The 16510-nt window shown below is 38.3% G+C and overlaps 1 protein-coding gene across 2 annotated transcripts in view; it reads right to left on the bottom strand.

The window, feature by feature from the left end:
• LOC124616025 (pre-mRNA-splicing factor syf1 homolog) overlaps positions 1 to 16510 on the bottom strand; it is a 132451-nt gene that overhangs the window by 73846 nt on the left and 42095 nt on the right. For both annotated transcript variants that reach the window (XM_047144244.1, XM_047144243.1), the window contains 4 exons: positions 15284 to 15432; positions 13199 to 13322; positions 2878 to 3075; positions 2607 to 2791 (listed from right to left, as the gene is read on the bottom strand). In XM_047144244.1, the coding sequence (XP_047000200.1) occupies positions 2607 to 2791; positions 2878 to 3075; positions 13199 to 13322; positions 15284 to 15432 (656 nt within the window). The remainder of the gene's footprint in view (positions 1 to 2606; positions 2792 to 2877; positions 3076 to 13198; positions 13323 to 15283; positions 15433 to 16510) is intronic.

Below are 16510 nucleotides of genomic sequence, written 5' to 3'. Positions count from 1 at the left end.
ACGGGAGGTGGGAGGGGGTGGGGGAGAAGTCAGTGAAAAGAGACAAAATTTTAAGATCTGTGTAAACAGAAAGAGAAATTCACTGGAGAAAATATAAACTACTTCGCTTGGCAATTAAACTAATGTAGGAGATGGCAGAAAAAGTCAATCGGAGTGGTTTGGCGAAAAAGAAACACACAAAAATGTGAAAGGATTACGTATAAACAAGTTAAGTGGAGGGTGGAAAAGAAAATAGCTATCACATTTGCGAATAAATCAGCGAAAGACGATTTGGAGAAGGCCAGGCAGTGTAGTAAATCATACAACTACGTAAATAACAATGAAATTGTTATAAGCAAATAAAAATGGACTTATCTACATACATGGAAATCTGTACTAGAAAAGATGTAGGGGGTAAGGTGTTGATTAATCTTGGTGATAAAGAAAAAAAAAAAGAACAGAGTAGCACATAAGGCAGAAAACAGATGACAGTTTGAACAAGACATATGACAACAAAGACTGACAAGAGCGTTACATATGAAGGAATGATGGTCACATAGACTAACATAACAACGAAAACAGTAAATTTTGGCAAAATAAAGTAATTGGATAGATAAAAAAAAAAATTTACTCACCAAGTGGCAGCAGAACACACACATAAAAGATTATAAAAGATTCGGAGCACATCACTGGTCACTCCATATTATCTTAGTCTGGAATGCATTAATCAGCTACTTCGACAAGACCATGACTTCCGAACATCATGCCCTGAAATGAGATCCAATCTGTCTGAGATTTTGCCTACCACACCAAGAATAACTTCTCATCATCCTCCCAATCTCTGCAATATTCTTGTCAGACCCTATGCTCCTTCTGCACCCATCTCCATACTCTGTGGCTCCTACTCTGTGACCATCCCCGCTGCAAGATTTGCCCTGTGTACCCTCCTACCACCACCCATACCAGTCCTGTAACTGGCAAAACACACACTATCAAAGGGAGAGCCACCTATGAAATGACACACGTAATATACCGACTGTTTTGTATACACTGTTTGGCATTTTACATTGGCATGACTACCACCAAATTATCAATTAGGATGAATGGACATCGGCAGACGGTGTACACTGGCAACACGCACTATCCTGTTGCACAGCATGCTCTACAACATGACAATCGTGGCCTCAGTGACTGTTTCACCACACACACCATATGTATTCTTCCCACAGATACCAGTTTCTCAGAACTCCGCAGGTGGGAACTTGCGTTACAACATGTCCTTAATTTTTTCCATCTCAGCATTTCTTCATGGTAACTACTCCTTTCTGCACTCCTTTTCAGTTTTCTAAATCTTTCATTTTCTCACCTGTCTATTTTTCGCTGCCCCCCCCCCCCCACCCCCCCTCCTCTGTTACGTACAATGCACTTAGCTTTTCACTTTTATTAAGTCATGCACGATGTTTAAGCAGTAATCTCTGTCTTGCAAACTACCCTGTCTTCCACTTTTAAGCTCTCAGGTTTTCAAAGCTTGTCTGATGTAGTGCCCAACAATCAGTCTTTCCTTCTCATCCTGTCTAGTAAGTCTCACCTGACCCGCAGTTCTGGGTGACTTTCCTGAAATCTACCCCTTTTTCTATATGTGTCTAGCCGTTTTCCTTCACCCCTCTTCCTTCCCCCTCAACCCTTCTGCCTGAAGAAGGAGCCACTGGCTCCAAAAGTTTGCCTCATTACAATCTTGTATGTGTGTGTTCTGCTGGCACTTGTTGAGTAGACTTTTTTATCTAAACAATAAACTTATTTTGTCAAAGATTGATTGTTTTCATTGTTATAATTTCATTCAACGATGATTCTAAATTATCTTACCATACTCTGTTGACTTTTGTAAAGTTAAAAGATAAAATAATGGGAAAGTTCTAGATATAATTATTTTATCGTCAAATCTGTGAAAGGAGTATAGAGAAAATAATAAGTCAAAGATGAGAACTGTAACACTACTTAACCCTCTAACTGTGGGTGATTTTCCGATTTTTCCATACAGAATCGCGTGGCATTTTTATCTGATAATTACAATAGTATTAAGGGTACAATAACAAGAAAACCAAAAGCTTACCTTTTCACTGACATGCAATATAAATAATGTAGGAAACATGAGAACCACATTCAACACTATAAAAGCAAGATAAACTTAGTGGTAAATTTTCTAAGTGTTTTATATCTTAAGGCAAGGTTCCACATACAAACTCAGAAATATGGGTGCAAAACTGCTGCCATGAGGAGGTATATGTATAAGAATGTGAGTGTAATTGGAGAACATGATAAACAACATTCCCACTGTTTTCACCAGGAAATAGCAACCTCTGATATTCCAGACCAACAGAAAAAGATTTGGTGGGAAAACTGCAGCCTATGGTATTCCAGAGGAACAGAGAAGTATTCGACTAGAAAATCGCAACTTCCGTTGTTCAAACAGAACAGAAATTATGTCTGACGGGATAATTGTAGGCCCTGTGAAACTGTCCAAAAATTGCTGAATGAACATACCCATGCTGTCCATGGCTGGAAGGTTAAATAATAAGTTTAACGTTTTTAGAAAGGATTAAATAGTTCAAGTATGTATTGTAACTTACCTCACTTTGTCAGGATTTTTAGATATCAATTCACAAAGTTCATTCCAAAGTTGATGATTGGATTTTCCATGTTTTGAAACAAAATCTTCTTTATTAACTATGTAAGCTAACTTCACAGCTGCCTCATCTAGTCTTTCAATTGATGTAAGATATTCTATATAATCTTCAGTATCTTCTGGACATAACTATAAACACAAAATAAAACTTTAGTATCTACAGTCCCCTACAGCTGACATTTTGATGCTTATATTGCAAGCTCATAAAAGATTACCTTTAAATACCTTCTAAAGACTCTCACAGCTGTTTCATGTATGTCATATTTCTTCAAGAATTTCAAGTACAACGGCCAAACACGATGGTGCTGTGTAATTGGCAATGCACGCAATGCCCTGTCAAACAGCTGTCGTGTCCTTGTTATGCGACATTGATCCATCAGGAACTGGCAATAATCTAGCCATATTCGAGGCATCTATACAACAAGAAGGAACACAATTTTCACAGTGAAGTAATGCTGCAAATACAGCACATATTGGTCAAAATGGTCTACCTCATCTTAGATGTGGATTAATTCAAGTTAATATAAATAAACAAGAGAAATATTTCCATAATAGCCAATTGCAGGATTTGTCATAAATATCTGACCTCTATCATAATCTAAATATCCATCTTTAGCATAACAAAGCAATACGGAAACAGCTACACAAAATCAGTAGTACGGAGGATGAAATAACTACTTTAGCTTGATGGAAGAATTCAAAGAGTGCCAAATATTCCACGAATATCATGTACACGACTTTTGTAAAACATTCTTAAGTACTGCTCTCTTTTATAGTATTTTCATCAAGATGATATACACAAAAACGGTGAAGGTGTTCACAAAAAGACCCTAGGGTTGTAACTGGTTGGTTTAGGTAATATGGAAGATTCATGAAGATGTTCACAATTATTTACTATATGAAAAATGACATTGTCTTCATGAAATGCTGCTGAATAAGGTTGATAAAACACTGTTTAATACACCATGTAAACTGTTCTGTTACCAAAATTGAAAACTTTGAACAAGGGCCCCAAGGAGAAGAAAGTGGAGGTTAGAGTGCTCACAGAGGCCATACAGTCTGTTGCTTTCTTTTGAACCATATGTTAATGGAATAAGAAATGGAGTGATTACCAGCGGTAAAATGCATTCACTGCTGCACTGCTATTTAAGACACCAACCACATAACTGGCAACATGTAGGACCTCCTTTTATTGTTACAATCTAAAAACATGAAGAACAGTTATTGATGGACTTTAGAGCAAACTGATCGGATACACAATCAATGCTCTAAATTACCCCAAAGATACTTGATGGGGGATGGGGTTCAAATCGAGCCTCTGAACAGAGTAGTCAGCAAATCCATGTCATTTTCTTAAAACCATAATACAATGACAAAGAACTGTCATAAGCAGGTCAGTTAGATTTACTTAGACAGTCAATACACATTCTATACCACCAGACACCTGTTGGAGAGACCACAAAAATCATTAGGTTGATAAAAAGCAGTAACTTTTCAAGTAAAGAACTAAAATATTGAGCAGAGTTGGTAGCATTCCTTTGGCGTAGTCTTCATAGCTTGTTAAAGGGTTAAGGTGCATTTCCTGAGAAACTGACACACGTGATAGTAACTCCCATTTATAAAAGTGAAGGAATGCAACTGACCTCTTAAAGATCTATAATCCCCCCTCCCCCCCCCCCCCCCCAAAAAAAAAAATAATCTATTTCTGTCAGAGACAGAAATGGCTCTGGAAGATGAGTTGAATGGCATGCATGTGTTTTTTAATGTATTTCACCACATGGAATTCTCATGCATTTGGGTGTGTGTATTAATAGTGTATGTTTGACATGTCCTAATTAGCTGTCTTTAATTTTGTTGTTTTTGGGTACAATTAGTTATCAATTCAGAGTTATGTAACTCCATCTCCAGACATCCATGTGACTGTTCATTCACTTATTGAATACAGTGAGAAAATAAAATAGCATACACGGAGCATGAGGCAGTTGAGCCCTTGAGGTGTGGTGAAACCAATAATCCTAGAGGAGAAAACACTAATGAAAAATCCTGCCAGCTCAGGAGTAGAAAACTGACAGACCCACAACTGGTCTAACCCTGCACAGCACCTATAATGCAGCTTGGGGATATTTGTCATTACCAAAAACCTTGCAAGTATGCCTCAGAATGGAATAGAACGCTATAAGATGAAAAAGATTAGATGCATAGATTTACAAGTCAGCACATGGAATGTTAGAAGTCTATACAGACCAGGAGCTGTCAAAACTGTAGTTTCTGAGTTGGAGGATAAAATGTTGATGTCACTGCATTACGAGAAACTGCATGGTGTGGGGAAGGGATTTTACATGGGAATAAATCACTAACTTTTTATGAAGGCTACAAAGAGGCATGAGCATGGAACAGGATTTGTAGAGAGTGACCGTTTGGTAAGGAAAGTAAAGGGTTCGGTGCAGATAGCAAATTGATATCATATGTCACCACAAGGGAAGTATAAGTACATTAACACTTGTTAATGCAAATGCACTGACAAATGGTACTATGGGGCGAAAAGCGAGTTTTATGAAGAACTGGGAAGAACCGTGTAAAGCAATGGTATCAGAAATATTAAGGCCATTTTGGGATATTTCAATGACAATTTGAGAAAGGACTTGCTGAATGCTGAAAATCCTGAGAATGTCTTCCCAGAAGGAAGAATTGCAGGGGGTGTAGAGGAAGAAGAAATTGTAGTGATTCAGCAGGACTTAGAAAGAGCCATTAAGAAACTGAAGAATGATAAGGTGCCAAGAGATGCTGAAGGCAGGAGGTGAAACATTTGAGGAATAGACATACAATCTCATAAGTGACTTGTGGAGAAAGGATGTGAACCCAAAAGACTGAAAGCTGGATACCATTAGCCCATTGCATAAAAAGAACAGCAACAGGAATTATAGCGAGCACTGAGATATGTCTCTGTTAAGTAGGTGACAAGGTGATGTCATTTCACTATTGCTTTTTAATTTGATCCTGGAGAAAGTAATTCAGGAAATAAAGAGAGCAGGGAAAGAGGTGAAGCTAAATGGAAGAACACAGTTATGGGGATATGCAGACGACACTGCAGCCATAACAGAGTAAGATGAAGAGATAGCAGAAACTGAAGGAGAAAATTTTAAATTCCTTGGTACAGGTTCAACAGACATAATAAATTAAAACAAGGAATTAATCAACATATTGTTAATGATGGGACAGAAACCTTAGTCACTACCAAAAAATGAAGAGAGCGTGCCGATTTTTTAATACAAAATCATGAGAAAGATCTTTGGGCTAATGTGTGAAGAGAGCTGTACAAAGAACCAAGAACTGCGCGACCTAATGGGGAAAAAAGAAGAAGAAGAAAAGAAGAAGAAGGCCTGTCCATATACATTGCTGGGAAGTCACATACTTTCCAGACCAAAGCTGTGGTTGTGGCAAAACCTGATGGTACTCATCCAACTGGAAGACCACAGAAGTCACAGGAGGATGAACTGGAGAAGGAACTTCAGCAGCTGTGTGTCCACACGAACTGGATCTAAAGTGCACAAAATCACTGTGTATGGAGGAACACTGTAAGGTCAGTGTGTATTCCACAGGGTCCATGATCACTGATATGCAACTATGTAAGTATAAAGACAGAAGACAAATTGTATTAGCTCACTTTACATGTATGTAGGTAAAGAAGATGTTACTAATAGATACGCTGATGACAAGGTACATATGCCTGTCAGACAAACTGACAAGAGTTATAAAGGAAGGAGGATTAGGGTTTAACATCCTGTTGACAACAAGATTATTTGAGATGGAGCACAAGCTCGGGTTGTTTTTTTTAAGGATGGGGAAGGAAATCATCCAAAGTAACCAGTCTGATATTTGCCTGAAGTAGCTTAGTAAAATCATGGAAAACGTAAAACTGAATGGCTGGAGGTGCATTTGAACCACCTTCCCCCTGAATGCAAATGTTGACCACTGTGCCACCTTGCTTGGTCAGAGAGTTATGAAGCATGTAAGTGAAGTCACTACAAAAAGCTACTTGGAGGTCAATATATGTATCTGTCTGTCATAAACTGATCATATTATGAAAAGTTCATCACACCAGTCCTCCATATGCGATGTCATAAGAAGATGGCAGAAGTAAAGAGACTATAAAATGAAGACTTGCATTACCATGAAAAGGTTTCCTGAAAAACCGAAATACGTTGTTGTTGTTGTGGTATTCAGTCCAAATACTGGTCTGATGCAGCTCTCCATGCTACTCTTTCCCGCGCAAGCCTCCTCATCTCCGAGTAACTATTGCAACCTACATCCTTTTGAACCTACTTACTGTATTCATCTCTTGGTCTCCCTCTATGATTTTTACCCCCCCCCCCCCCCCCCCCCCACACACACACACACACTTCCCTCCAGTACTAAATTGGTGATCCCTTGATGCCTCAGAATGTGTCCTACCAACTGATCCCTTCTTCTAGTCACATTGTGCCACAAATTTCTCTTCTCCCAAACTCTATTCAGTACCTCCTCATTAGTTACACGATCTACCCATCTAATCTTCAGCATACTGCTGTAGCACCACATTTCAAAAGCTTTTACTCTCTTCTTGCTTAAACTGTTTATTGTTCATGTTTCACTTCCGAACATGGATACACGACACACAAATACTTTCAAAAAAGATTTCCTGACACTTCAATCTATACTCAATGTTAATAAATTTCTCTTCTTCAAAAACGCTTTTCCTGTCATTGCCAGCCTACATTTTATATCCTCCCTACTTCAACCATCATCAGTTATTTTGCTTCCCAAATAGCAAGACTCATTTACTAATGTAACTGCCTCATTTCCTCGTCTAATTCCCTCAGTATCATCTGATTTAATTTTACTACACTCTACTATCTTCAGTTTGCTTTTACTGATGTTCATCTTATATCCTCTTTTCAAGACACTGTCTATTCCGTGTAACTGCTCTTCCAAGTCCTTTGCTGTCTCTGACAGAATTACAATGTCACTGGCAAATCTCAAAGTTTTTAATGCTTCTCCCTGGACTTTAATTCTGACACCAAATTTTTCTTTTGTTTCCTTTACTGCTTGCTCAATATACGGACTGAATAACATCACTCCCTTCTGATCCACTGCTTTCCTTTTCTGCCCTTCAACTCTTATAACTGCCATCTGGTTTCTGTACAAATTGTAAATAGCCTTTCGCTCCCTGTATTTTACCCCTGCCACCTTCAGAAAGAGAGTATTCCAGTCAACACTGTCAAAAGCTTTCTCTAAGTCTACAAATGCTATAAACAAACATTTGCCTTTTCTTAACCTATCTTTTATGATAAGTCATAGGGTCAGTACTGCCTTGCTTGTTCCTACATTTCTCCCGAATCCAAACTGATCTTCCCCAAGGTCGACTTCTACCAGTTTTTCCATTCTTCTGTAAACGATTTGTGTTAGTATTTTGAAACTGTGACTTACTAAACTGATAGTCCAGTAATTTTGACACCTTCAGCATCTGCTTTCTTTGGAATTGGAAATATTATATTCTTCTTGAAGTCTGAAGGTATTTTGCCAGTCTCATACATCTTGCTCACCAGATGCAAAAAATTTGTCATGGCTGGTTCTCCCAAGGCTATCAATAGCTTAAATGAAGTGTTGTCAACTGCTGGGGCCTTGTTTCGGCTTTCAGTGCTTTGTCAAAATCTTCACGCAGTATCATATCTCCCATCTCATCATCATCTCCAAAACTCTCTACAACCTCTATTTCTTTCAATTTATGCAGGCATCATCTCCTTAAAATCCTGCCTTTTTGCAGTTTCTTCAGTTTTAATCTGCAGTTCATAACCAATAAATTATGGTCGGAGTCCACCTCTGTCCCTGGAAACATCTTACAATTTAAAACCTGGTTCTGAAATCTCATTCTTACCATTACATAATCAATCTGAAACCCTCCAGTGTCTCCAGGTCTCTTCCACGTAAGCAACCATCTGTCTTGATTCTTAAAGCGTTAGCTATCCTCTGTGCAAAATTCTGCCAGGCAGCTTCCTCTTTCATTCCTTTGCCCCAGCCCATATTCACCTACAACTTTTCCTTCTCTTCCTTTTCTTGCTATTTAATTCCAGTACCCCATGACTATTAAATTTTCATCTCCCTTAACTATCTGCATAATTTCTTTTATCTCATCATACATTTCCTCAAGCTCCTAATCATCTGTGGAGTTAGTTGGCATATGAACTTGTACTACTCTGGTGGGTGTGGGCTTCATGTCTATCTTGGCTACAATAATGCATTCAACATCTGTTCATAGTAGCTTATCCACGTTCCTATTTTTTTTAATTTTTTTATTCATGATTAAACCTACTCCTGCATCACCCCTATTTGATTTTGTATTTATAATCCTGTATCCACCTGGCCACAAATCATGTTCTTTCTGCCACTGTACTTCACTAATTCCTACTATCTCTAACTTTAATCTATCCATTTCCCTTTTTAAATTTTCTAACCTACCTGCCCAATTGAGGAGTCTGACATTCCATGCTCCAGTCTGTAGAACATCAGTTTTGTTTCTCCTGACAATGATGTCCTCCTGGGTAGTCCCCACCCAGAGGTCTGAACAGGGAACTATTTTATCTCTGGAATATTTTACCCAAGAGGGTGCCATCATCATTTTAGCATACAGTAAAGCTGCATGTCATTGGGAAAAATTACAGCTGTAGTTTCCCGTTGCTTTCAGCCATTCACAGTACCACCACGACAAGGCCATTTTGGTTAATGTTACAAAGCCAGATCAGTCAATCACACAGAACAGAAATATATTAACATCTAATACAAATTTAAGTGCTAGGAAGTCTTTTCTGGAATACTTATATATAAGGGAAACATGGACAACAAACAGTACCATTGGAGACCAAGGCTTGACTACACTATACTGGTTCAAGTGGATAACTTTATTTTGATGAATGAAGCTTTCATGACACTGTTTGTCTAAGAGTGATGGTGCACAACTGTTCACATATGAAAGAGTGCAACTGAGAAACCTTGGTGATTTTACTTTGTTCTGTACACATAAAACCATTGTGAAGGAAAACTCTATCATGGAGACCATTTACAAATACATGGTGGTCCCCACAACGAGAAACTAATTAATTGCTGTGATGACACAAGATTGTAATTTTCAAAAGGCAAGAAAGATACCTTATAACAGTCCAACATCACATACAAGGGAAAAAAAACAATGTCTACTTAAAAAATTGAAGCGACTGCAGAACCAACCTCACTTACTATTGATAACATCCAAAGGAAAATGTCAGATTAACTTTTTTCTTCCTGATTATAAGCACAGAAAACTTACAACATTGGATTTATAACAGATAAAGCACTTTCTCAAATGAAAATAACTGAATATTTCAGCGCCCTCAACAGTGCATCACCTAATTTGGTGGTGGTAATTAAAATCACTTGTGCTTGGGGTTGATTTTATATGTATTTGAGGTTCTAACAAATAGCAGTTATCATCTAAGCCTGGTTTTATTGGCGACGAAATTATTACTGTACTTCAACCATTTTTTTGTAAGAACAATACTACACAAAATTCTAAACAAGTTAATAACATATCATCCTTCCTTCAACCATAACTGGAATGACAAACAAAGACAAATGGATTCTGATCAATTCAATAAATGCATAACAAGATAAGAGTACTGAGGGGCTAGGCACTGAACTCGATAAAACTGAGAGTCAAATTTTGTATTCATCACCTCCCCCCCCCCCCCCCCCTGCCCAACAGAAATAATAAAGTAATTTACAGAGCAGCAGGACACAAGTATTACACACAACTTTTATGAACAGTAATTATTTGAATAGAAAACAAAAACAGACTAACAGACCCTTAAACAACATAGTGAACAAGCAAATTCATGAGGGCACATTACTTATGACACTACTGCAATGAACATAGTGTGACAAAACAATTGTTCTGGAGTCTACAGTATCATAAGCAATGGCTGCAATGAAAGGGATCCCCGGAGAGGATTGTAAACTATGGGATCCTTCTAAATTCAGGCACTGTGGGACACAAGGGCATATCAAATATACCAGGTGTGAACTAACAACTTACAAGCAACTCACTCGTGACAGTTACCTCTGAATGTTGTCAGTGTACACTACTGAAAAACAAAAGGTGTAAGAAACATTCTGGAAATATGTTGACACTATGGAGGTAACTATAGATGAAATCTCGTATTCTACAGTTCAATGCAAGCAGATATGAACTTCCCAAATACACACAACAAAAAGAGTTTTACATCACCTCAGTTCCGAAAGCTCCATAACCTGTACAGAAAATTGGGATAGAGATCAACATAACATCATTTCCGTCCTTTTTATTGCTCATGAAAACCACATATTGCGTGTTGTACCAACATACAGCGAGACCTTCAGAGGTGGTGGTCCAGATTGCCGCACACACCGGTACCTCTAATACCCAGTAGCACGTCCTCTTGCATTGATGCATGCCTGTATTCATCATGGCAGACTATCCACAAGTTCATCAAGGAACTGTTGGTCCAAATTGTCCCACTCCTCAATGACGACTCGGCGTAGATCCCTCAGAGTGGTTGGTGGGTCACGTCATCCATACACAGACCTTTTCAATCTATCCCAGGCATGTTCGATAGGGTTCATATCTGGAGAACAAGCTGGCCACTCTAGTCGAGCTATGTCGTTATTCTGAAGGAAGTCATTCACAAGATGTGCACTATGGGGGCGCAAATTGTCATCCATGAAGACAAATGCTTCGCCAATATGCTGCCAATATGGTTGCACTATCAGTCGGAAGATGGCATTCACGTATCGTACAGCCGTTACAGCGCCTTCCATGACCACCAGTAGCGTACGTCGGCCCCACATAATGCCACTGCAAAACAGCAGAGAACCTCCACCTTGCTGCACTCGCTGGACAGTGTGTCTAAGGAGTTCAGCCAGAGCAGGTTGCCTCCAAACACGTCTCCGACGATTGTCTGGTTGAAGGCATATACGACACTCATCGGTGAACAGAATGTGATGCTAATCCTGAATGGTCCATTCTGCATGTTGTTGAACCCATAACTCCCGCACTGCATGGTGTCATGGTTGCAAAGATGGACCTCACCATGGACATCGGGAATGAAGTTGCACATCATGCAGCCTACTGTGCACAGTTTGAGTCATAATACGACGTCCTGTGACTGCACGAAAAGCATTATTCAACATTGTGGCACTTCTGTCAGGGTTCCTCCAAGCCATAATCCACAGGTAGAGGTCATCCACTGCAGTTGAAGCCCTTGGGCAGCCTGAGCGAGGCATGTCATCAATAGTTCCTGACTCTCTGTATCTCCTCTATGCCCGAACAGCATCACTTTGGTTCACTCCGAGATGCCGTGACACTTCTCCTGTTGAGAGCCCTTCCTGGCACAAAGTAACAAGGCAGATGTGATCAAACCACGGTATTGACCGTCTAGGCATGGTTGAACTACAGACAACATGAGCCGTGTACCTTCTTCCTGGTGGAATGACTGGAATTGATCGGCTGTCGGACCCCCCTCCATCTAATAAGTGCTGCTCATGCATGGTTGTTTACATCTTTGGGAGGGTTTAGTGACATCTCTGAACAGTCAAAGGGACTGTGTCTATGATACAATATCCGCAGTCAACTTCTATCTTCAGGAGTTCTGAGAACCGGGGTGATACAAAACTTTTTTCGATGTGTGTATATGCTGGGCTGTGAAGTAAAGGTCTGTCTCTGTCTGTCTTCTGTTGATAGAATTCTTCCATCTGGGCTGTTCAAGCACATTTTGTGGCCAAAGCAAAGCTTAATTTTAATGATCTTTCTCCCTTACTTTCCAAAATATTACGAAACATATCATGTTAGACAGATACTGCTATCATACTCACGCATAGCATTTATTTATTTTATAATGATAATAATTCTTCTGTCAAATCACAGTTAACTGTTAGTGTACACAACATTTTTCTTTTTCTTGATTTTTTTTCTAATGCTACCAACTACCTCACCAAAACCTTTGTCTTGTCTTTGTCTTTTCTAATCTTATCCACAGCAATTTATCAATTGTTAATAATGAGTCTGTTAAACTTTACCCTATTAGTCTCTACCATATACAATCTACATCTTTGGCCCAATCTGCCATGATCAACTGGTTAGTATTACCTACTCGGCATTTGTTTCAATGTTCCTTACTTTTCAATTCTTTTAAATATCAGTTCCTCCGCCCTGCACTGAAAAAAATTTAGTTATTTTACTCTGCTGTTTTCCTGATGATTGCCTCATTAATAAAATAAAGAGCAACAAGCTTTGTCTCTACATGAAATTACAAATGTAGTGCTTAAAATTGTGGGTAAGAAGCAATAGTGAAGTTGCTGATAGCATGTAATGAAGCCCGAAGAAAATTACTTTAGGAATCTTTAGAACAACTCTGTTAACTAAACAACAAAATGTCAGAAATGCTTCCTTTGTTTTGTAAATAAAACATATACAATTGGAATTTACATCACCTTGTGCATAAAAACAAGAGACCGTTCAAATGCATTATTGACATCTTCATATGCTGGATCAGTGATGCACCTTCCCTTCACCTGCCGCCTGCGAAGTTTCAAGTAATTGTACCATAATTTATAGCTGAAAAGCAAAACATAAAAGATCGTGTATCAATATATGATACACATAAATCTGGAAAGCACTCTGCAAAGAAATCATAGCAACAAGTGTACAATTTGTTGTCAGAAAACCCACTTTTTCTATCTCATCATTTTAATATTATGTGAAAAGTGATGAATCAGCAAAGTGACCCACACCGTACTGCAAAAGGAAAAAACCAAAACTTTTGTGTACTTGGAGACAATAAAAAATTGATCAGAAAGTACATGTTTCACTCAGTATTATTCATCACACCAGAAAACAAATCAAAAAGAAAAATGAATGCAAATATTTTCAGCATATCAGTCACTCAAACATTCACTCCTTCAAACATGTATCACCTTCTGCAGAGTGCATTAGGAAGGACAACCTTTGGGGAAATGGAATAAGTCTGTACTGTGTTAAATTTAATTAACACAGTAATATTAACAAGAAACCCACTATAACAAACTGATACTTTTTCAGTCAAGTTAAATAACTGCAATTTCTCTCATACTGATAGCTTAATATTTACAGGATTGTACTGATGTTTGTCATGTGAAAGCAGTCATCTATAAGCAGTATTAACAGAGGTTCATGCATGTGTCATGCAGCAAACTGAAATCTTCACACCTTATATCTAGATACTAAGATATATTGTAAAAGTAATGGCTAATAAAATATTTTTAAAATTCTTTTGAACTGTAAGGATTCAAAATTCATTGTCATATGTTTACTGGGAGCTTTTCGAAAACCTTCACTCCAGAATACAACAGACTATCTGAGCTCTAAGCAAGGTGGAAAAATGAGCATTAAAAATATTCATGTCTTGTAGAGTGGTTGTGTAAAATAAATTCAAATGATTTTTAGTTCTAGCAACAAATTAGATTCAGGAAGTGAGTGCAACAATTCTAAGTTTCTTGAACATACCTCTGCAAAATATTTTGTTATCTACCTTACACAATATTTTTACTGCTCACTTTATTAACTTTAGTCGCATTATCCCTGAAGATATTTTGATAAAACAACAGGGCTTCAAAATATTCAAAACAAGCAGATACCCTTATCTTTGGGTTTATACATCCACAACTTGGTAAATTGAGTTCTTTATTCACTTATCTGTGTGTTGAACTAATTTTATCTTTGTATCCAGCTTTATCCTGAGAAATTCTACACAGAGTGTTTAATTTAGTACATAATCATTAATATCTCTTTTTGGTACCATGACACTTCTATTTATTTTAAATTGCATAATGTGAGCTTTTGCGACGTGACAACTCAAACTGTTTGCTGTGAACCCATCTGCACCTGTTCAACTATCATCTGGATTATGTGCAGCATGCTTGAGTTTCAGCCCTTTATAAGTGTCATCAGCAAAATTTAGACCCAACATTGTGGGACTTGACATTCCCCTCTCCAATACTGAGTTTCTCCATTCATCCTCACGTATGTGGGCCACTCTACATGAGGTCTGAGTGATCTGCCCTTCCAAAACTCCCTCTTTCCCCTCTGAGGAAGAAATTAACTGTTCCAAAAACTACAAATAGTTCTTTTTACCTTTCAGATTTGTCTTTTGGTAGTAAAGGACTTCTGAATGTAAGCACTAGCCAGTCATTCTGTCTCCTCATAAATATACTATTTTCATAAGTTAATTCTCCATTTGATACAAATGTGTTTTGTAAAGATGTATTTTAACCATTTTACTTATAAAACAAACCTAAGTATTCCAAGAATGAGAAAGCAATATAGATAAAATACAGTAACACACAATGTCAGCCTCGGCATACATTATTAGTGCTTGTTGGAAGGCATCAAGAGTGTAGGAGTGGGGCATGGACATACACACATGCTAATCACCAAGCGTTCACAATGGAACTGATGATACACTTTACAGCAAAATTAATGAGTAGGGACAAAAAAAATCTTGGCAGTCTCGACAATGAAATAAATACTGCATTCCTTACCTCCCGGGCAATTCTTTCAGAGCCCTTTCAAAAATTATATTGACAGTCTGTTTTGGGCTTCCTTTCTTATGTTCAATGTAACGCAGCCAGTGCTTAACTGAAAAGGGATTACGAAGAATTTCTTCTTCATACGGCAAGTCATCTTCATTCTGGAAAAAGGAAAGAAAACATATGTTGATAGTTTTTCATACAATGAACAAAACCAATGTGAATACAAATAGTGAAGGAAAAATCAGTTTACCCAAATGTTGCACACTAAACTGCACAAACAGTTCCTCATAAAGTTGGCAAGTGCACATCAGAGGATCTAATCACATTTTTTTATAATGCAAAAGATGGCTGACTTACACTGTGCTTCATAAAATAATGGGGATCGGGCACGAGATGAAATACTACAGAGTGTCAGAAAGATGGAAATAACAAAATGATGCAGACTCTAAAACAAAATGATTATCGAATGTGTTCTGCAGGCTTGTAATATTAATTGTGTATTTGTGTACACTATTATATCACTAAAATCTATGGTAGTAGGCCAGAAAAGGTTATGGAACTGTAGTGAATTATTATGGAAAAACATTAAAATGATTAATATTCAGCCTTTATTCAATGAACTGAAGTGATTTGCAACGAGGAGACTGGAAAGAGCACAGAGTGAAGCTGAACCACTAAAAGAATCTGAGGCTACCCACCAAATATCCTGAATGTTAAATTACGGTTCACAAATATATTTACTGCTCGGGGTTGCATCTGCCATTTACTCAGCATCACAAAGGAGAGACCATAGGGAAACAATAGCTAGCTCACCTATGACCAGTGGTTTATGTAACATCTCTGCAGGCAAGTCCCTGTTTCCTCCAAACAAATATCCTTTATTAACACTTACCAGGGCACAATTAGAACACACTGTCGTGTATACAGTATCAGAAGAGGGTTAAATTATGGAGATGTTGGAATATTAGTTTGGTATTGCTCTCTCTCAGGAGACTGCATATCGACTGGTGAGTGTTCATCGAGGCACCTCAAACTACTGCCTAGCCTAAAGTGGCCTATGTGCACTCCACGAGTACTCTGTTACCTGAGTGGCTGCTTCCTGCATGTAGTGCATCCCTGACCTATCAAGGGGAGTCCTACAAATCCCCACAGATAACACAGGTCTAGAAGTCTGCAGCCAAGACCATCACAGCCTCAACGAAGCCTTTGGTTGAGACCCTCCACTCGGCTCCAAAC

The sequence above is a fragment of the Schistocerca americana genome, chromosome 5 (genome assembly GCF_021461395.2).
Source record: "Schistocerca americana isolate TAMUIC-IGC-003095 chromosome 5, iqSchAmer2.1, whole genome shotgun sequence".
Taxonomy (NCBI): Eukaryota; Metazoa; Arthropoda; class Insecta; order Orthoptera; family Acrididae; genus Schistocerca; species Schistocerca americana.
This window is presented reverse-complemented; position numbering and strand designations above follow the sequence as displayed.